Raw genomic sequence first — 22,500 nt, 5'->3', positions numbered from 1 at the left:
TAATTTGGAAGCTGTAAGTATTCAATTGTGCTCTCAGCGTTGAATTTTGGTGAATTTAAACGCCTCGACGGTGGCATTTATCGAAATCTGATGGAATTGTCCTTGTTTAATTTATTTGTTTTAAAACGAACACGACTTTGAAGCGCCTTGGCTTTCCGGATGTTAACCGTAGGAAAAGCTATATTTTGATTGCATTAGTTGATTATTTCCAGTCGCGACAGACACTTAGATAGCTCAGTCCTTATCCGGTTGATTATTGTGAGGAATCGGTGGAAAAGTACTCTGAAGGCGAGATCCATAAGAGTGAGCCTGAACCAAGGAACGGCAAATTATTTAAATACTGTCTACCTCATTCATTAGGGGAACATGATACGCGAATTAGTCGCACGGAGTTTGTTTACGCTGACGATAAACGAGCACACGATTGCAAATGTTTGCTTACATTTGTGCTTCCAGTTTAGAATAATGTATGTAAAATTTACTTTTACAAATTAGCTTTTACGTTAAAGCATTACCAGTTAATGTGAGAATATTTAGCACGAAATTTGAAGGCTATAAATGTAAATATTTTCGTTCTATTAAACTTGTGAGTCTACGGAAACTTGCGCTGTTACGCAACGTGTCAACAAATGGTGGACTTTGACACTACGACAAATCTGTCTGAATAAAAACCTCGGTTGTCGATGAAAAACGTTGATTTTAGCCATAGACAGAGGTTAAAAGTCAGCCAGTGAAATCATTTATGTATATTTAATTAAGTGACGGCGTCGAACGCACTCTCATAATCTTTGATTACTTCTAGTCCTCATCAGGCATAAGAGGCGGTATATTTATATCTGTTTACAATTAGCGTGCTTCGTTTGGAAACCAGAGCATTTTGAATTTCAGGGTTATGGAGCTTGCGTGACACAAGGCTACGATCGAATTTATTGAAATATATATACTTATCTCATGATTTTGAGCCTTTTTAGAAGTTAGAGCATCAGGAAAAGTGCTTATGTAAATGCTTGTTTGCTTAGTACTGATAGTCAGTCGCCTAGAAAGCCAAAGTAAGTTCCAGATGTTTACACTATATTCCGGCCGCCATATTGGTGTAACACGGATGTACACCAACATGGCGTTTTCTTACTGGACTCAGTAAATTTCTGGGAAACATTTACGACGAATATCTGAAGTTTGGGGAAACGCACAGGCCTAAACCTTGGAGAAGTGTCTTATTTAGTTATCCTCGATAGTATACATCACAACTTCTTAGCTTTTTCCATTGGTTGGTTTTCGATTTATTATTTCTTTTATTGCGTGACGTTGAAAACGATCTGTACCCTTCGAAGAACAAAACAGCAACTGTGGAATGTTTTTTTTTGCAAAATGATAAAATATGTTTTTTAGTTCATTATTTTTGTACATGTTCTCACCTTCCTCTGATATAAATCCATGCCATTCCTTATTTTTTGATCGGGATCATTTGCGGTCCAATATGGGGATCATTTCCGGTCCAGGATCATTTGCAGCTCAATTTGGGGATCATTTGGGGTCCGGGATCATTTGCGGTCCTGGGGCCTGTTTCTCGAAAGCTCCCGTAAATACCGGGCCCAATAACTTACCGGGCCGGTTAACGGGAACTAACCCGAAATAGCGTTTCTCGAAGCACCCATAAATTTTCCCGGTACTTACCGGGCCCGATAAAATAGCGGATGTTACCAATCTCTAGCGCACGCTTCACGCTCGTTCGCGAGAGAAGGAGAAAGGCTTGGGACTATACGTATTCGACACATTCGATTCTGATCGATTCTGTTGTCATTGCGACTGTGATGCTTTTTGAAGAACATTGCAAAGCGTAACTTCGAAGTTATCGTTGTGTCAAAGGAGAGCAACTGAGAGAGATCGTCATTTTGCATGGTCATATTATTTGAAAGTGATGATCAATTGCTTTTTGTAGCTCGATTCGAAGACTTCGATCGACAATCTTGCTCTTTTCTAGGAGTCTTGTCATTTTCCGTGATTCATTCTTATTCAAAATGTTCACAGAGCAATCAAACAAGATCTGCGGACCGCCGAGGAAACAGTGTGAACTTCAGAACTTGAAATTTAGCTACAAACGCTTATTTCAGTAATTTATACTTATACGAATTTCGCTTAAGTAAGTGTACAGAATATTGGGAATAAGGAACGATCTTGCTGAAATTTTTAGGCGTGATTTGATCGTTTTCCCCGGCAAACATCAAGCGTAATTTTCACTGATCCCAAATCGACTGTTCTAGCATAAAGCAAGCTAAGATCAATAGAAATGCGACTGAAACAATTATGTGAGAAGTTCTTTATTCTCATTTGTCAGCATTTGTGCACCTCGCCTAATGCGACTCTTCGCGATCGCTCTATTATGGGGTGTACTTTTTGTAGAATGTCTGTTTTCTAATTTCCTCCTCCAAAAAAAGTAAAAAAAAAAATTGCAATTAAAACACAGGAAACAGGTTTGGCTTGCAGTAAGATCAGGTTTGCGTGACAGGAACCCATTTTGATGTTCATACAAAGAAGCCATTTCGAAAACGCACGGCGAGTGGTCGGCGTTTACATGACAGTGTTTATCTATTCATTAATTTTTTTCCCGCCGTTTGTTGGTTTTGAAAAACAATAAAATAGAACTTCACAGTTATATAGCGCTTCCATGCAAACGCCTTCAAACTGTAAAAAATAAAAGGACAACAATTATATTTACCTAGATTTCCGGAGCCAGCTGGTAGCTTCTCTCCTTAAGCTCCTCAACGAGCCACTCTATTCTTGCTTGTGAAAGCCGAAATCGTTCAATGACTTCGCAGTCAGCCATATCGGCTAGAAAGGGGCGTCTTTGATAAGACCGTGAAACAAAAAAGTCCACCTCCGGCCGCCATTTTGTTTGGTTTTGCAACATTTGTGACTTCCCGGTAACTTTACGGGAGGTCACGACCTCCCGTAAATTACCGGGCAAGTTAGCGGAAAAATTAACGGGATCGAAAATAACGGGAGCTTCGAGAAACACCCGAAGAGTTTACGGGGACTTACCGGGTGATTTACCGGGCCCGATAATTTACCGGGTCTTTCGAGAAACAGGCCCCTGGGATCATTTACGGACCCGTACAGTAGACTTATTATACTAATTCATTCAAATAATTGAGTGGAGTCAGAAATGGTCCTTACCTTCTACGTTGGTCGCTCTCTTCGCCCGTCTGAAATAGAAGCAAAGTTTGAGTTTTATTATATTTTTATTCCAACTGGAGTAGAATAATTGTTTCGTTTGATTTTTTTTGTGTTACGAACAAAGAAAAATTTACAGGAGCTTCGTAAAGTTAAAAAATGACGAGCGATGCTGTAAAGGAAACTGCTATTTAACTGCAACAGTTGCTTTAGTAGAATATTCAAAGGTAAATATTGAGAATTATAATGCAAGCCGAACATCAAATTTTTGGAACAACTTCGCAAAATAGTTCTTCCCTTTGCAGTTTCGTCTCGTTGAAATATTTTTTACCTTCTTTTGTCTTTCTAGTGAGTTTTTAGCGAAACCTATATATTTTTAACTACACCTTTTTATCAAAACAATAACGGAAGTGAGGTCATAGGTCAAAGTTTTATAAAAATGCGGTGAGATATCAGCAAGGTGGTTTATCTTTTCTTTCTTTTCCATCTCCTGACTAGTGCCTTTCGTACAGTCGCTCGGTTAAAGTCAACTGATAATAAGAGTTTGTTATTATCTCAACATAGATTTCAACTCACAGCCTCTTCGTATTTTTTGACTTTTTCAGTCAGATCCTTCACTTCACTGAAAAAAAAAAAAAAAAAAGGAAAAAGATTCAGGCACTTCTTCATTTAAAGAGTGCAAGTGTACGTTGTACACAAATATTGCTCATTAGCACTGTACTTTTATTACAAGTGACCGATGGAGAACAAAATTACAGTTTAATAAGAGGCATCCAAGGATAAATCTACTTAATTTAATATTGATAGCTGAAAAGTATGGTTTAAAAACTTTTGGTTAGCCATTCATCACGTCCTACCGAAAACGTATAGAAACACTTTAAGGAAATGCCAATAGCATTAATATTGACTCGTCTATCGATGATTTAATGATAAAAATTTATAAATAGGTGTCTTTACTTAGCTAGGTAGTTTTTTATTTATTTATTTATTTATTTAATTAATTTATTTATTTCCGATACACTAATCCCGACACTTTTTCAACCTATTCTGACAACGACTTTAAATCATAAAAATGGAGCAATCATAACCGCTTACTGCCTTTAGGATATTACTATTGATGTATGTTTAAATGAAATTGATAATAAGAGGATTAACATTTACCTTTCTAGGACGGCGTTCTGCTCAGCCATCTGTGGGAGAAACATGGAGTTTGATCATCATAACTTTTTTATGGTTATGTAGAAGAAATCCATTGCGTATTTAGCTAATGTCGTGCATGTGAAAAAACATGTATGCTTCACTAAGACTGTATTTGAAACAGGAAATGATCACAAATTAAGATATGAATTAAGAGATTTCCCTAAATGAATAAATTGTTCTAATCTCTGTCAGTCATTTGTTTAAAAGAAAAAAAAATGAAAAGATGAAACTCATCCCGTGTAAACCATTCTGACAGGTCAGTACGCAGAAGAAAGGAATTTTCAGAAGAGAAAAAAAATTTAAAATATGGATGAAAGATTTCGCATTACATTTATTGCAGCGAATAAATTGTTTTAACCTATCTAGTTTCAATACTCTCGTTTCGATATTAAAGGCCTTGCCGTATTCTGAGCTTTTCCTCTTTCTCTTCAAAGTTTGATATGAAAAAACTGCAGAGACTGAACAAATCTCAAATATATCGTTTACAAAAAATATCCGGTTTAGTAAAATTTTTAAGGTGGTTAGAGACGGTTATCATAATTGGCTGCCAATTAAAATTCGTTCGTAAGTATTTCAATCCTCCTAACTGACTTTGTTTTTAAATTGACAATTCAAAAGAATTTGAACACGCAAACGAAGTTAGTAAGGCTACTTTAAATACATACTAAAGAACTTTTAAATGGCAGTCATTTATGAAAAGGGTATATTGAGAACTAAGAAATAATACAAAGAGTTAAGGTGGCTGAACACAGTTTTTGATACCTGTGTTTCATTCACCTTTTTCTCTAAAACCCTTGATCAGTCGGTCACCAAAAATAGCACCAAGCAAGTTAACAACACAAACTTTGGTTTTTTCATGATGAAACTGACGTATGTGCCGTTGCCATGGCAACATGGATAAATATAAACAGGCCTTTAAAATCGGTTTTGTTTATTTGTAGAAAATCTAGTCATTAGATTTTCTTTATAATTTGCATGCAACAAGCTTGTAACGATTCTCACAAAATAACACCATTTTGCTAATTATTCGACAGAGAGATCTTTAATTATCCCTTGTTGAAGGTTCACTGGAACATCTTGAATTTCCTTTGTTAAAGTTCAATTCTTTTCAATACCCCAGTTACTTATTTCCCAAAGTATTTTCGTGCCAAATTTCGTGAAATTCTAAAGAGTGGTTCTCGAGAAATAGGACGTATTTCCGAGATTGCAATTTTTCTTTCAATCACAATATTTTGATGCGTAGTAACATGCGCTGCATTTAACTGGGTTCTTTCGGTAACAAAGAAAAAGCTGAGAATTGCTGGGTTCTTTGCATCGTTACCTTTTCTAACATACCTTTGTAATAAAAGACTAAAGCCATCAATACACTGCGTTCAATTATAGAGAAAAATAGCACAGATAGTGTAGGTGTTGAGTGAATAAATGATCTCTCTATTGACGGCATGTTTTTTTTTTTTTTTGCAATCCTTGTGCGCGCGCTGAATTGCAACAGCAAAAGCGCGCGCGAAAACTGTGTTCGGCCACCTTAAAACTTTAAATTGTTATTAAAGCAACTTAAAGTGACCTTAATGTGAAAAAAAATTTTCGCTCATCTAATTCTACATTTCACCTGATGAACTTCTGCGAAAAATTTTTCGATTTCGATAAAACGCATTTTTTTTACGAATCTTTACAAAGTTCAAAATTCTATTTTCTTGCGGTCGATCCCTGCCACTGATCACAAAAGTAACGTGCTCAATATGGCCACGTGACTGATGCCTAAGACGTAGGTTCAGGAACCTACGATGAAGACGGATGTTGTTTTCTGGATCATTAACGTTGTTTCAAAGAGCGGCAACGCGCCTTTCCGGCATTTTCAACTAAATGTAGACAACTCTGAAGCAAAATTCCCACTTGCTTTCAAGTCATATATGTCACGACCCAAATCACGTGTTCCTGAACCTAAGTCACGACTCACTTCAAACCGAGGAACACTGGTGCGAATGGTCGACCAAAATGGCGGGAAATTTGAACGTCTTTAAAACCTTATAAAAAAAATTGCGTTTTATCCAAATCGAAAAAAGTTTTCGCAGAAGTTCATTAGGTGAAATGAAGAATTAGATAAGCGAAAACAATTTTTTGACATTATAGACACGTAAAGTAAAATCACTCTTTTGTGAACACTCTGAGCTAATAGTTTTCCACTACAGGTAACTCAATTTTTCAGAATATCTTTACTTACGCTTAACTTTCACTTATCCATTCTGTAACTGTCTATTTAGTTAAAATAATTTCCTTAAAGAATAAAGCAGTAAGGACCTTACCTGGTCTTTGCTTTCACTAATGAAAACTCTCTGAAAAGCAGCACAAAACAAAATTACTTCGAGCAATGCAACTTATAAACATTTCACAGAGTATACTCTCTCAGTATTTTAAAAAAGAAGTAGAGAAATCAAAATTAAAAGCTAGAGAAATCAAAATTATTATTATAATAACGTCAACGCGCAACCTCTGGCAACTAGGTTAGTGCATTGACATCTGCCCATAATATACTTGTTGACAACTAGACCATAAAATATGACTTACTTCCCCCTCACTCTTCCGCAGCTGCTCTTTAACACTATCCAATTCTCTGCAAAAAAGAGTCGAATACAGAGCGGATTTTACTTATATAGTTCAACTGCTGTTTATTATTTAATAAGGCGGCTGTAAATAGTTTCCAGCAATTTCCAACAGTTATTTAGCATCACTTGATAACGAGCGGTAGTACTGATCCGTCAAAGTATTACTCTTGGAAAGTGCTGGTGACTTTGCCAGCCACCTACGTTTATTAACTTGTTTATTCATTTATTGATTTATATGGCCATTCATTCATTTTGGATGTACCTTTCTCGATTTTTTTTACTTATTCTGATAATGATAAGCTTATAAAATAGTAATCATAACCAAAGACTAGATGGCTGTTAGCCATGTAACCATACAATATGGAAACTCAATTCAATGTAAGAGGTTCAACAATTACCTTGTTAAGTGAAAGCTTTGCTGAGCCATCTGCAGCAGAACATAATCAAGAAAGGATTAGTGTAGAAGTTTAACTATTTTTTGGAAAAAATCGATTCTGTAGTGAAGCAATCCCGTGAGCCTTATCCCGTGATTAGGCTGCATCTTTTCAGTTGAACTGAAAAAAATACGAGCACCATCAACAAGAAAAGAATAATTCATTAACAGAAAAAGACGCTTTGTAATGGATAAATAACATTTTCAAGCGAAAGCTAAACCAAAATGATTTACAAGACATCTTCAAGGGTAAATTTTCAACCTAACATACGGGAACAAATGAAAACTCCAGTTTTTGTTCACTTTCAAACTTTTGTTAAATAAAATTAACAATAATAATAATAATAATAGTAATGATGATAATAATAATAATAATAATAATGATAATAATAATAGTAATAAGGGTTTGTTATTATCTCAACATAAATTTCAACTCACAGCCTCTTCGTATTTTTTGACTTTTTTCGTCAGATTTTCCACTTCACTGAAAAAAAAGAAAAAAAGATTCAACCCCTTCTTTATTTAAAGAATGTAAGTGTACGTTGTACACAATTGCTCATTAGAACTGTACTTTTATTACAAGTGACCGATGGGAAACAAAATAACAGTTTAATAACTGGCATACAAAGATACAATCCACTTAATTTAAGAGTGATAGCTGAAAAGCATGGTTTGACAACTTTTCATTAAATATTCATCATGCCATGCCGAAAACGTATGGACACACTTTAAGCAACTGCTAGTAACATTAACTTGTCTATCGATGATTTAATAATGATGATTTATTAATAGGTGTTTTTACTTAGGTAGTTATTTATTTTTTACCGACACTCTATTGTGATAACGACTTTATATCATAAAAATGGAGCAATCATAACCGCTTACTACTTTTAGGATATTACTATTGATGCATGGTTAAATAAAATTGATGATAAGATGATTAACATTTACCTTTCTAGGACGGCGTTCTGCTCAGCCATCTGCAGGAAAAACATGAAGTTTCATCATCATAACTTTTTTATGGTTATGCGGAAGAAATTCATTGCGCATGACGCTTATGTCGTACATGTCAAAAACATGTATGCTTCACTTAGACTGTATTTGAAACAGGAAATAATCTCACATTGAGATATGAATTAAGAGATTTCCCTAAATGAATAAATTCTTCTAATCTCAGTCAGTCATTTGCTAAAGAAAAAAAAATGAAAAGATGAAACTCATCCCGCATAAAACATTTTGACAGGCCAGTAGGCAGAAGAAAGGAATTTTCGGAAGAGAAAAAAGTCAAAACAAGGATAAAAAACAAAGATTCTGTTGTGGGAGGTGAAGTGACAAAGATTTCGCATTACATTTATTGTGGTCTCGATATCGAAGGCCTCGCCGTATTCTAAGCTTTTTCTCCTTCCCTTCAAAGTTTGAAATGAAAAAACTACAGAAACTGAATAAATCTCAAATATATCGTTTACAAAAATGACCGATTTAGCACAATTTTTAAGGTGGCTATAGACGCTTTTCATAATTGGCTGTCAATTGAAATTCTTCTGTAAGTACCCAATCATCCTAACTAACCTCGTCTATAAATTGATAATTCAAAAGAATTTGAACTCGCAAACGAAGTTAGTGAGGCTACTTTGAATGCATACAGAAGAACTTTTAATTGGCAGTCATTAATGAAAAGGGTATATTGATAAGTACGAAATAATACAAAGAGTTAAAGCTTTAAATTTTCATCAAAGCAATTTAAGTGAAATCGCTCTTTTGTCTGTAAACACTCTGACCTAATAGTTTTCCACTACAGGTAACTCAATTTTTCAGAATATCTTTACTTACGCTTAACTTTCACTTATCCATTCTGTAACTGTCTGTTTAGTAAAAATAATTTCCATAAAGAATAAAGCAGTAAGGACCTTACCTTGTCTTTGCTTTCACTAATGAAAACTCTCTGAAAAGCAGCGCAAAACAAAATTACTTCAAGCAATGCAACTTATAAACATTTCACAGAGTATATTCTCTCAGTATTTTAAAAAAGAAGTAGAGAAATCAAAATTAAAAAGTAGAAAAGTCAAAATTATTATTATAACAACGTCAACGCGCAACCTCTGGCAGCTAGGTTAAATGATTGACATCTGCCCATAATATACTTGTTGACAGCCAGATCATAAAATATGACTTACTTGCCCCTCACTCTTCCGCAGCTGCTCTTTAACACTATCCAATTCTCTGCAAAAAAGAGTCGAATACAGAGCGGATTTTACTTATATAGTTCAACTGCTGTTTATTATTTAATAAGGCGGCTGTAAATAGTTTCCAGCAATTTCCAACAGTTATTTAGCATCACTTGATAACGAGCGGTAGTACTGATCCGTCAAAGTATTACTCTTGGAAAGTGCTGGTGACTTTGCCAGTCACCTACGTTTATTAACTTGTTTATTTATTGATTGATTTATATGGTCATTCATTCATTTTGGATGTACCTTTCTCGATTTTTTTTACTTATTCTGATAATGATAGGCTCATAAAATAGTAATCATAACCAAAGACTACATGGCTGTTAACCATGTAACCATACAATATAGAAACTCAATTCAATGTAAGAGGTTCAACAATTACCTTGTTAAGTGAAAGCTTTGCTGAGCCATCTGCAGTAGAACATAATCAAGAAAGGGTTAGTGTAGAAGTTTAACTATTTTTTGGATAAGAACGATTCTGTATTGAAGCAACCCCGTGAGCATGCGTGAAGGGAACACACTGATAAGGGTGCATTTTTTCAGTTGAACTGAAAAAATACGAGCACCATCAACAAGAAAAGAATAATTCACTAACAGAAAAAGACGCTTTGTAATGGATAATTGACATTTTCAAGCTAAAGCTAAAGGAAAATGATTTACAAGACTTCTTCATGGGTAAATTTTTAACCTAGTTGGATTTGATGCTGGATTTTTTTTTTTTTTTTTTTTTTTCAGTTCTTGTTTCGGTCTGTTAAGTTTCGAAGTTATAGAAATTTGCTACAAACACGCTTAAAAACTAACAATGTTCTGCAGGTTACAAAATTGAAATCATCTGCATAAGAAGCGCGTAAAGAGGTAAATATTGAAATGCGACTCACCTGTTCTTTAAGACTTTGTATTTCTCTGAAAAGAAGAAAATAGATTTCCCTTTTTTAGCTTAAACAATATCTCTTTGTTTCTTATATCTGCCTTTAGTTCGTGCAATTACTTTATTCCTTTCGAAGGGCGTAGCCACATATTGAATTTCTTATTTCTAAGCAAATTATTTTTTAAAAGAGTGCAACTTTATAAAAACTGATCTCCTTCAATTTTTTTTTACGTTATACGTTGGTGGATCTCCTCTTAATTTAGGTCCACAAACTTGCAAATTGAAATTAATGGCTGAAAAACCAGCACGGTCTATTGTCAGCAGAATATTAATTTCCATAAGGTTTCCTTTTGCACCCAACATTGGGTAACTATGTGATATATTTCTGTTTAAACTGTAGCTACAATACCAAAGTCAAACAGTACCAAATTGCTTCAATGAACTGGTATTTGGTACTTCTGTGCATTCCTAGTGAATTCCCCGACCACAGAAAAGAATAATAACAGTTATAATAAAAGACTCCACGTGGTATTTTTTGCAGAGTCTGTCAAATATGTAAACCAACTTTTATAACATGCGCAAAGTTTTTTCATCCATCCTTATATATACCTTGCACACGGCGCCTGCGCCCGCAGCACGAGCGGCAGTCAAAACTTAACTGTCCCACCGAATGGACAAAATAATAGACTTTTTCTTCGAAGCTAACAAAAATAAAGGCAATGCTAAAGTTGCTTTGGCCTCTTCTAATAGTTATCTTGAGAATTCCGGGTTTAATTTGACGTAACCCACCCATTATCCTAAAGGCGACACTCGACGAACTACGAGCGAGTTGCCATGCTGGAAGCTGGGAACCCATGTTTGGCGCCAAATTGGAAGCCTGGAGACAGAAAATGTTTCATATTTTTCACTTTTTACAATCTGATATGGTTTTGGGAATTGTAAATCCATTTTCGTGAATATTCAATGCCATCTCCAGTGGAAAAAGTTGTGTGATTCCACTGCTATTCCTGTTAATTTACCTTTTCGTCAGGACAGTGAAGTTTTTCACGCCTGCTGAATCCTGATTGACCAATTAATTCAAATTTCAGGGGCGCCAGCCGTATGCAAGGTACATTGTTGTATTTTTCAACAGTTTTTTTCGCAACGTTCTAATCAAGGAAAACTACAAACTCTATCGAAACCGCTCGCTTTCGGCTCTAGTTGCAACTGACTTTTAAGGATTTCATTTTTTATTTGTATGGTGTATTTAACAAATCGAATGTGTTTCAGCGTGGTCTGTACTCTTATCGACAACCATACGCGTCATAACAGTGGTCAAAATGTTGTGGACTCACGAGGCGCAGCCTCGTGAATCCACATCAAATTTTGACTACTGTGATGACGCGTATCGTTGTCGATATCGATAAGAGTACAGACCACGCTAAACCATATTTCGATTTGTTTTTTACCACAATATCAACGTCAAAGATACTGTTTTTTTTAAGAGCGCGAGCATAAAATATGGTTCTTTTGTCAAAATGTCCAAGGTTTAAATATAAGATGATTAGCACTTACAGTTGTAATTGAGCATTTTGCTCCGACACCTGCAGGAAAACAAGTATTGCATGAAGTCATTATGATGATATGAGAGGTTTTATGACTGCAGCTTAAGAAAAGATCTCGAATATTGACCGACTTTCTACTAGCTTATGCAAGTTCTAAGACATAATTTTCAATTTTTATGATAATGTTACTGGGAGGGAAATTGTTATTTTGTTTGGAGAGGTTTCTCGGTGACGCGGGAAGCCAAAAAGTTCCGGCCTCACAGAACATCTTATTTGCTGATATCGAACCAAATCCCCTTTAATCTTTGAGAAAATAATCAATACTGCTCGCCTTGTCTACCTCAACAATGTTTCTGTTTAAGAAACGTGATCCAAAGAATTGGAATCATATCTACTTCACCTTTTCTTTTGATCTTAATTCCTCTCTCATGCTCTCCAACTGTGTTCGGTCCCTTCGTCGCTTTTCACTGAAAACAATGTTGATAATCATATAAGTCTGACTTCGAATCCACTGTGAACGTAGTCCATTTAAAAAGCAAAGCTATTTAAAGGCTATTCACATTTCTTAAGCAAAACGTACGGAAACCGCGAACTCCCGTTTGCAAATTCAGACCAATTTTGTCGAGTTTAATTGAGGTTTTTTCATCAGTTAATAATGGTCGTGTTAAGTCTCGAGCGATTTTCTGAATCTATTGAATTCGCTGAGGTGTGTCTAAACCACTGGGCACACGAGCGATGGAAAATGTTACTTGGATAGCTTTCATTTGTGCCTTCTGTCTGGTATTAAGAAAATCCAAGCCTTCTTTATTAGTGCTATGTAAAAATTATTCCATGAGATGGATATGAGATGATGACAGCCAGTGAGTCGTGTAGCGCCAAGCTGGCTACAATCATGTCATACTTAAAAACGCCCCCAAAATATAGAAAACTAAAATAAAATAAAGATAAAAACGCCCTCCAAAATTAACCGTACGCTTACCATATTTGTAGAGCATGGCATAATGGCTCTTGTTATACCTCCCAATTCAAATACGTTTTCCGATTGGACGAGAACGTGTCACGTGTCGTGGGTCAAAACTCACCAACTCCCTAGGGCGAACAAAACTCACCAACTCCCTAGGGAAACAACAACTTGAACTTTCGACTCGCACGTGATCAGGTCGTGCTCCTTGAAACTGCACCAAATTTGTGGGCCAGCCGGCGCCAAGCAAACGATTTCTTCGCAGTTTTGTTTCTATCTTTGAGTCGGGAGGTATAACAAAACACTTAATGACTGGTCCCGCGGGAAACAGTGAGTTTTGTTTTCCCTCGACCTCAATGCTCCCCTCGGCTTCGCCTCGGGGAACATTAAGGGTCTCGGGGAAACAAAACTCACTGTTTTCCCTGGGGCCAGTCATTAAGTGCGTATTATAATCCATCAAATATTTTCGCTCGCGTGCGATTGGTCTAAACGCGTCACGTGACTGAATATTCCCCAGCTAAAACTGGGGAATTTTCCCCAATTTTCAAAACTGCGCATGTTGCGAAAAATATTTGAAGGATAATAAACACAATAGCCTCCATTTGGTGCAAAAAAACGCTCCGATGTTTGTCCTTGGACAGTATCAGTTCCTCGAAGTTCACAGTTTTCCTCGAGCTACCCTCTCGGAAAACTGTTCGCTTCTCAGAACAGATAATGTCCGCGGACCAATATCCGAGCATATTCTCGCGCCAAATGGGGGCTATTGTTTGTATATACATGAACCATGATGGCTAAATCAATTACAATCAATGATCCAATTTTTAATTAAGTTATCCACACTGCTCAGCGATCTATTCCATATTCTTACCATCAGAGAACAGGACTGATATAAAACAAGGACGAATATCGATACATACATACATACATTTATTTGATAAGCAGGTTTCAAAATATGCAACTGTAAAGCTGATGTGGAACTACTACTACTAAGTCTAAGTAGGGGGAACAGAAATTTACAATACAATACAATACAATACAATCCAATGCAATGCAGTACAATACAATAAAATACTTACTCAGCATATCTAACGACATTCGCTATCTCTCTGTCTTTCCTCTTCACGATATTCTTCAATTCCTAAAGAAGAAATTAATTACATGAAATCGCTGAGTTAGGAGCAATACAGGTAACTTATTTGTTTTTGCCACAACACCAGAAAAGGTAAACAAAATACCTGCAATTGTGCTCGGAGTTCCCGGTTACCTATTAAATGTATTCTGAAATTAGTTCCACGAAACAACATTTGAAAAGTAAGCATTTGATGACTTAACGGGTACGCGCTTGTTAGTTACACAAAAATAGGCAAAATGGCTCAAATCTATCAGAAAATACAAAACATACGACATGCCATTGGGCAAACTCTATATTAACCAAATACTGGCGAAAGAGCTACGCGATGGTGAACAGTAGTGATAATAGCATGTAAATTATTCATTTGTTTTTCCTTCAACCGTATTACTTAAATTCACTGTATTCATGATTATAACAAAGTAACGGTTTTTGCCTGGGCAAAGTCAAATGCTTTACTTACCTGACGCCATATTTTTTATGACAAAGATTGTTTCGCTTATGGACAGTTCAACTACAAGCTACGCAGAATTCGATGAAACGAAATCATTCATTTACCTTTGTTACGTTTGTTAACGACGTCATTTTTACGTAAGGTAAGCAGATTTCCAACGTATCTTTTCAGGTTCCTGCTGTTTTGCTGACATTGCTGACCTTGAGTAACATCTGATCTGTCCAATTGATTTGAGAATTGAAGACAGTCCACCACTACAATGCCATAGTTGAAACGAAATGACGCCGTCATTTTCAAACGATGACTTGTCGAATTAACCGCTCCCGCGCGTGCGTCCTTGTCTGCGCGTGCGTGTCAGCCGTGCCCTGTTTTAGTTAAAAAAAAAAAAAAAACTCTCGAAAACTCCATTGTTTTTCCGAATGAAATTTCAGTTTTTCTCTGTTTTACAAACAAAAAGAAAACAATTCGGAACGTACCGAGACAAACTTTACGCTTTTTAATTTAATCATTCAGGACTACCCCATTTTTTGATTAAGGGCCCATTGACCCACTTGTTGCTGAGGAGGGTGAAATTTCATTTCTGGTTACTTGCGTCAGCCTGAGCGCGGAAAATATAACAATTCAACAACTTGCAAATTCGGTTACATTTTTTTTCTAGCTCTTTGTGTTTCACAAAATGCAAAGTAAAAAAGTACAAACTAGAGAAAAAAAAGCGCAAAAAAAGAAGAAAAACCATCTCTGTGTAGCTTCCGTGTACTTCTTTCGATCTCATGATCATCGAGCCACTGGTAGTGTAAACTGCGCACGCCCTGATAGGGTAACTACCGAGAGATATCCAGGACATTTCCGGTTTTTCAAATGCTAAAGGGAATGCGGTTGTCCATTAAATCCAGCTTTTTTCGATGAGTACAAACTCGTCGAAAAATACAAATTAAGCAAAATCATGTTTTTACGTTAATGTTCTTTGCAACTCTATCTGGCAAAAATACCGATAGTGCTCTACCTTTACTTAATATCTTGGAAATCTTAACGGTAACTAATGCATATCGCCTTCATGCTTATACATGCATGGCACAAAGGTATTTTGCCAGAACTGTTTAACCATAATTTTCCAGTATGCGAGCAACGTACCTAACTATAACACCAGGCATGCGGCCAATCAAAATCTTCACAAATTCTGAGTAAAAACAAATACTGGCAAACAAATGACCTCATTTATAGCATTGATCTTTGGCAATAAATACTATACAAGTTTAAAGATCTAGATCAATTTGCTTTCTCCAAAAGTGTTAAAAACTATGTTCTATCTCAACAATATCAAACGCAAGTTTCCACAATTCTTCTAGCTCTTTCCTTTAGTAATCTGTCCTTCTACTCCGACCCATGTTTTTTTATGTTCACTCAAACGAGATGGAGGCTAACTCGATAACCTCGCGGTTCTATTAGCCTCCATGCACAAACCATTTACCATTGTCACCTTTAATTGTTACATATGTATCTTTTTTTCTTTTTTATGCTAATATTGTAATTTCAAAATGTAAGTGCAAAATAAAGTGAAGTTGAAGTTGAAAACATAGCTATGCCTTCTGGTTGTAAAATAATACTTTTCTTAGAAAATTACGAATTTTTCAATATTTTGAAATTTTCTCGAAGTCCAACCTTTTAGAAATGAAACAAAATCCATGCATAGAGTGAAAAAGATCAAAGTTAAAATATTAAATCGATGAAAAAAATCCTGATAAGGTAATATGCTTGGGAGGAGGGTAATTGATTTTTTTTATTACAAGTTCATAATTCTGTTTTTCCACTTGCGAAAGCATATCGTATGTTTTCGAGCTGTTTACTCAAACTGATCAAAATGCCGTGCCTAGTACTTTTGATGCCAGAAAGGAAAATGTAGTCTCTTTGCTCCTTCGTGGATTAACACGGTTGAGAAAAAATGTTTGGAAAAAAAACTCGTATAAGACCCAAGATACAAGTAGACTGCAAAGAGTGCGAGACAACGATGCGGCCGCGAATTATAAACGTGGCTGGACTTGCACGTCGCAAAGAAGTTGAATGTAATTCAAGCCGGTCCCAAAACAAAATATTATTATATCTACGGTAATATGGTTATTCTTCAGCAAGTTATCTAAAAGAGACTCCATAAGGTGGGTATTGGCTGCTGTTGCTGCTCAAATTCAGTCGGTCTGACCTTTGCGAACGCAACTTTTGCTTTTGTTTTTACTGCATTCATCCTTGAGTCTTCCTTCTCCTTTCTAACGTCGATATTCAGGCGAAATCTCACTTTGCCATGTTTCAAATTCTCTTTGTTTTCTTCGTAGTATTTTTTGTTTCGAATTTCTTTGCTCTGATGAATGACCTGAATATAGAACTGTTGGAGGAATAACTCAGCATTATTCAATTTGCATTTTGTTTCCACAACCATAATGCCTACAAATCAGAATTAATTTTGAACGATCCCACCCAAATCCGTCTGTGTTCGCGGGTTAACCAAAATCACCTCTTTCTAGATTTGTTTTCGTTCTCGGCATTCTCAGATAAATAGAAACAGATAGCTCGTTGCTCACAGACCTCAGCTTTGCTATTTTAGTTAGCGGCGAATTTGAACGTTCCTTCCTGTCGACTGCCGAACAGACGAAGAAAAATCGTCGTTTTTGCTCTTCCAAAGGCATCTTCCAAAGACGTAATAAAGTCTGTTTTTCACTGCATTTTTTTTTTTACTATATTTTATTGTACGTGAATGACCCGATTTTGTTAACAAAAAACGATATTTCTCCACGACTTCTACTGTTGTCGACCATTATTTCGGCTTTCCACCATTACGCAAAAAAAGGCAACAAAGTGATAGAACATATTAAATAGGGTAATGTTTACATTCTAGTTGAGTGCATGCCCCTTGGCAAGTCGAGAAAATCAGATTATTTAGTATATTTTACATATTCGCTTTCGCTGAGAAAAAATATAGAAATCCAACGTAGATATATTTGCTTTAGTTCGTTTTGCAGTTCAGTAAGTTACAGGATACTGTTCCAGTTCATTAACCGTAACAAACACATGCTATTTTGTTGTAAGACCGTAACTGTAATAAGCGTTGAACTGTAATTGCTACCTGCTATAGTCTTTTGTTAAACTGTTATTTACTGTATTGTTTTGAAAGTTATTAATGCTATAAACGATGAATACCGTTATAGCCAATCGAGCTTTCTGAAATGTATTATATAATGTTTAGTTAAGACTTTTTGATAACCTTGCGTAATCCTTTAGAATTGTGTTTTTGAATTGTAAAATAATCTACGGTGACATTTTTGGATTAAAAAGATATCGTTGGACCTAAGTTCTGGGTCCCGTTGACGTCTCTGAAGATAATTCCCTGTAACATATTCCGATACTGATCCCCGCAGCAAAGAGTTTCCCCAAGTTTTTACAGAAGTGCTTTCCCAAGCCAAAAACTTACCATCATTAGTTAATTATGATACTTGATTGGCTGCTTGATTACTGGCTTGATCGATTGGTTGATTGATGAACTGACTGATTGATTGATTGATTGATTGATTGATCGATCGATTGATTGATTGATTAGCTGGTTGATTGATGATTGATTGACTGATTGATTGATTGATTGATTGATTGATTGATTGATTGGTTGGTTGGTTGCTTACTTGCTTTCTCGTTTCCTTGTTTGATTGATTAAATGATTGATTGATCGATCCTTTACCCCTTCTGTAAACTTTTGCGCTTAGCTAGTTTTATACAATTACCAACCTCGTTCTTAAACCATTCGTAAAACGTTATGGGTAGGCTGCAACCGAGTTTCGTCTCTCTTTCCATCCAGCTTTCTTTCAAGCTCGCCAGTCTCACGTCAAATTTGTCGTCAGAATCAGAATCTACCAATCCAAAGAACTTCACAGTCTCCTTCTGCCGGCCAAAGATTTCTTCAAGGAACTTTTGTTTGTCACCCGACTGGAATCCTCTATTTCCAAGCTCTCTCTTTATGTTATCCTTAAAGTGGATAAAGCATCTTAGAAAAGTGGCAAACTGAAAATTTCTCTTGAAGACATCGATCAACGCTTTCTCTCCGTCTGTCCCACACGCCAAGATTCCTTCTAGAACCGGGCTTTCAGATTTAATTAGGTGGGCGAACTTGGAGTATGTCTTCCAATCTTTACGTTGATGCATCAGTAACGGCCCAATAAACAGAGGCGGCTTGCCAGTTTGTTTATTTTCGATCTTGAGGTTTCTGTACGTGGTAGCCGTGAGACTGATATTGCGGTCGAAAATGTTGAAAGTTGGGTTAATTCCGAATACACAGAATTCTTTTGGACTGGTACAAAATTGGGCAAGCCCTTGGAGTTGACGATCATTTGCCAAAACAACGAATAAGTCTGGGTGTATTGTACATTCTCGAATGAAGATGCTTTCTTTGGAAATCTCCTCCTCTCTCTTTGCCCGTTCCAGGAGGGTCCACATGCTGTCCAGGCAAAGGGAATCGTTACTCTGTTTCTTGAAGTCTTCTTTGCGTTCATTTGGTTTTCCAATATTTTGGCCGAGTATCTTGCGTTGTATATGTCTCTTGGCCCTCGGGGGAGTTGTCCTAGAGATCGGGCAGAAGTAACATCACCAACAGAACAACAGACAGCATCGAGGGCTTCTTTTGCAGTCGTACTTTTCATTTTCAAGCTCAGCTCTCTTTTAATTTCTCTTGGGTACTTGGGAGTACTCGCCTACAAGAGGAAGCTTTCCTTAAGTTCCCGTGAGGCTTAATGCTGGAAACCTCATGCTCATCGGACTTGAACAGATATCGGATGAACGTGTATGGCATTTCACGGTTCTTGTTGTCGAGTTGGTAGTACAAAAAAATAGTGGATAGTTTAGAAAATAAATACACAGTGAATATTAGATAACAACAAATTGTCGCAACATAAAATCTTCGCTTTTCTCGAGATTGTTGACCAAATGAGGAATCAATGTTATTTGGCGAGAAGAAAGGTCGCGAAAATTAATATGGGTGCCAATTAATGGTCAACATTCGGAATTGTTACGTGTGGTAGTACCGTCATTGCCTTCAGTTGCGCAATACACACTTGATACTCGAATGTATGTCGAATTATATCGCCCTCCAAAATCTACCTATATTTAGTATAAATCTACTAGCGTTCTATCACGAATGCCGTGCTCTGATTGGCCACGCTACTTACTATCTATTCTATTCTAATCGTTTAATATACATAACATATCTAACAACCTAAAATGCATATGCGTTGGAATGGAGATAGGATATTCAACTAAGCAGGTAGGTAGAGAGACCTCTTTTAACCCTTTGTACAATGGAGTGTGATGTTTGACCACAACCACCTCCCCCGCCCCCCCCCCCCCCGCCTCCTTGGGTTTTTGCCGCGTTGCAATATACACTGATATTATGGTTATTTGGCTGCTGAGGCCGTCACATCATTCAAAATGGCGGCCAAAATGGGCACCATCTGGAGTTCACTTAAACTTGACATTTCCTGAAAACTCGCGGGTATTTAGCATTTTGTACTCCAGAAGTGTAGATCTACCATTCTCTTTAAAAGTTGCACCTTTTTATAATTTGATACTTTATTTATCAAAAAATGTTTAAAAAAATGCATTTTTGTTCAAAAACTGGCTTGACCTCCCTGTTACTTATGACGTCATTTAACTTTCAACAGAAACCAATTTTTAGCAGACTTTGCTCAAATGAGTATAACGAACTGCTACTAAATACTCCATGGAATGCCAGTAAATCGTCTTATTAAAATAAGAAAAATCTTTGGGGGGGAGTTGTATTCATTCCCTCCGCCATAGTCAGTCAATGAAAATCACCAGTCCTTGTCAAGTTACAGTATAGAATAGTCTCAAGACTAGAAACCTTTTTGCATAGACAATCATAAGTTAGTAATTTACCTTGCAAAGTAGATATTATTTTTCGTACATCTTTGTCAGAACCATTAACATAGTATATCCTTCGTAGTTGATACACGTTATCCACATTTGGTTTAGGCTTTCCTTGCAAAGGCACGATTTCCTCCACAGCATTATTGTCATTTCTTTCAATGAAGAACCATTTACGTGGCGATCCAGTGTGCTTCCATACTCCCATATCATCACATTTTACATCATCCTTGCTTTTCAGAAACTTATTTTCAACCAGGAAGGAAATGTTATGAGAGACATTAACAGGCTGGGAAATGCACAGGGACTCTGGATCGTAGTCTTGTAGCAGTAACCTGACAAGACCTTTACAGCTTAAGGCCTTGCGACTCCACGAGAATACGGGTATACAGACATCTTCTTTGTACGGGATTCCAACAGGTCTAAAAGTCACTTCCTCATTTGAGTCTTCTTCTGATTCTGAGTCGCTGCAAGAAGGAGGGAAATTATTTAAGTCCAAAATTGCAAGATGCTTTTGGCGGAATTCAAATTTCTTTTTATGCTTACATTTGAGAGCAGGAAAAATTCCAAGTCATTAACTCTTCTTTTTTTTTTTAATGGAGAGCAAAAGTTCTGTTGCCCCCTCTCTCAGCCCCAGAGAAAGAAAAAAGCAACAAGGGCGGTCGATGGACTGAAACATTCTCCCCCGCAAGTAATGGTTATAATTTGGTTATAAACTGGTTATAATTTGTTGATGGAGTAAAATGCATCACGAAATTCTTAATTGGTCATATTCACACTGGTTTGCTTGCAGTTAGCCTTTATTTGATGGAAGGGCTAACTCTGTTATAAATATTTATGAAAGTCACGTTTTATAATTAAATTTTGGGGATATTTGGCATATCAACCTAGTAGTGTAGTGGTATAAGAAGGATGTTAGGAAACAGAGGTTCCGGGTGCGATGCTAGGTGGTTACTTACAAATTTTCTTCGTTCTTTAATTTAGTAGAGAAAAATTCAATCTGTCGCGAAAATGGCATCGATCGTTTACGAAACGGTCAACTGCGGCGGCAGAAACTGAGATCACCTTTTTGGCTAAAAGGTGGAGTTTCCCAAGACTTGTAAACAAGAACGTTACCGGCTTTACTATTTCTGTTACTTTGCCATTCTTGTTTCTGTGCCATGACCATCTTCATTTTTCCGATTGCTTAAATCCTTTTTGTATGAATAATCCTGCAAATATAAAGTGCAACTGAAAGGTGAAAACGTGTCATGTTTTACAACCTAATAGAGCAGAATGTTCGGACTTAATTGTTTGATCTACAGTCTAATAGATGGGGTTGGGGTGCACACAAAAGTATCCAACGTTACCTCAGAACAAAGATATCAAGATGACTGACAAATTTTAATCCGACATGGGCCCTCCTAATAGCAAATGTCATATAGATCTGTGCACTTACATCAGGCTTGTCGAAGACGTCTTTCGTCGAAATTCTCTCTGCCGTTTCCTAGGGCATGCGTACGATCATCATACCACTTGCCTCACCGATACTGTTACGTTTTTCAATGCTTTTCACGATACGTTGCCGAGTATAGGCTTCATCGGGACGCAATTTACTACCGCTGTCAGCATCAGTTTGACTTTCTGTCTGCGCAATTTCTTCTAGCTCATCTACAAAACGTATTGTTTTTGAGCTGTAAGTTTTGTGATAGAAGGGATGTTCGTATCTTGTAATTTACGAAGCACTCGCTTTATCGAGTTTACTGCACGAGTTTCCGATTGGCCAATCGTGTTAGCATCTAATAATGTCAAAGTTCCAATTTTATCAAGTATATAAGAAATGCGGTCATTGTGTCTTAACAGCTCTGATAACCCGGCCAAAACGTTTAATTTTTACCCTTTCTATATCCAATATACAATCCAATACAGGTTTTTTTTTTTGTAGCTATCATAACGCAAATAGAGTTAGTATTTTTCACGAAAGCTTACCGTCAATGCTAGATAGCGCTAAAGGAGT

At 36.6% G+C, this 22,500-nt stretch overlaps 2 protein-coding genes across 2 annotated transcripts in view; both read right to left on the bottom strand.

Annotated features, from left to right (window-relative positions):
* LOC149107012 (uncharacterized) overlaps positions 1 to 3,858 on the bottom strand; it is a 10,731-nt gene extending 6,873 nt beyond the window's left edge. The window contains exons 1-2 of the mRNA XM_089296961.1: positions 3,748 to 3,858; positions 3,175 to 3,203 (exon numbers count right to left, since the gene is read on the bottom strand). Coding sequence (XP_089153087.1) covers positions 3,175 to 3,203; positions 3,748 to 3,840 — 122 coding nt within the window. The 5' untranslated portion in view covers positions 3,841 to 3,858. The remainder of the gene's footprint in view (positions 1 to 3,174; positions 3,204 to 3,747) is intronic.
* Positions 3,859 to 4,140: 282 nt separating this feature from the next.
* LOC149107011 (uncharacterized) lies at positions 4,141 to 18,154 on the bottom strand. Its single transcript, XM_089296960.1, has 15 exons — positions 14,696 to 18,154; positions 14,244 to 14,272; positions 14,085 to 14,146; positions 12,448 to 12,514; positions 12,058 to 12,086; positions 10,514 to 10,538; positions 10,018 to 10,046; positions 9,582 to 9,627; positions 9,320 to 9,349; positions 8,359 to 8,387; positions 7,846 to 7,891; positions 7,373 to 7,401; positions 6,937 to 6,982; positions 6,675 to 6,704; positions 4,141 to 4,361 (listed from the first exon to the last, which is right to left on the bottom strand). The coding sequence occupies exons 1-15, from the start codon at positions 14,880 to 14,882 to the stop codon at positions 4,329 to 4,331; spliced, it is 717 nt and encodes a 238-aa protein (XP_089153086.1). The 5' UTR covers positions 14,883 to 18,154; the 3' UTR covers positions 4,141 to 4,328.
* Between the last annotated feature and the right edge of the window lie 4,346 nt (positions 18,155 to 22,500).

Source organism: Orbicella faveolata, unplaced genomic scaffold (genome assembly GCF_042242905.1).
Source record: "Orbicella faveolata isolate gen_17 unplaced genomic scaffold, um_ofav_v1 contig_27, whole genome shotgun sequence".
Lineage (NCBI taxonomy): Eukaryota > Metazoa > Cnidaria > Anthozoa > Scleractinia > Merulinidae > Orbicella > Orbicella faveolata.
This window is presented reverse-complemented; position numbering and strand designations above follow the sequence as displayed.

Bases quoted from the DNA above. Each gene is read 5' to 3' on its own strand.
- LOC149107011 (XM_089296960.1), bottom strand. From the start codon at position 14,882: ATGACGGCGTCATTTCGTTTCAACTATGGCATTGTAGTGGTGGACTGT. The intron at 7,402-7,845 runs GTGAGTTGAAAT...GTTCTGCTGCAG, and splicing joins TCAAAAAATACGAAGAGGCT to ATGGCTCAGCAAAGCTTTCA. The intron at 6,705-6,936 runs GTAAGTCATATT...GCTGCTTTTCAG, and splicing joins TGCGGAAGAGTGAGGGGGAA to AGAGTTTTCATTAGTGAAAG.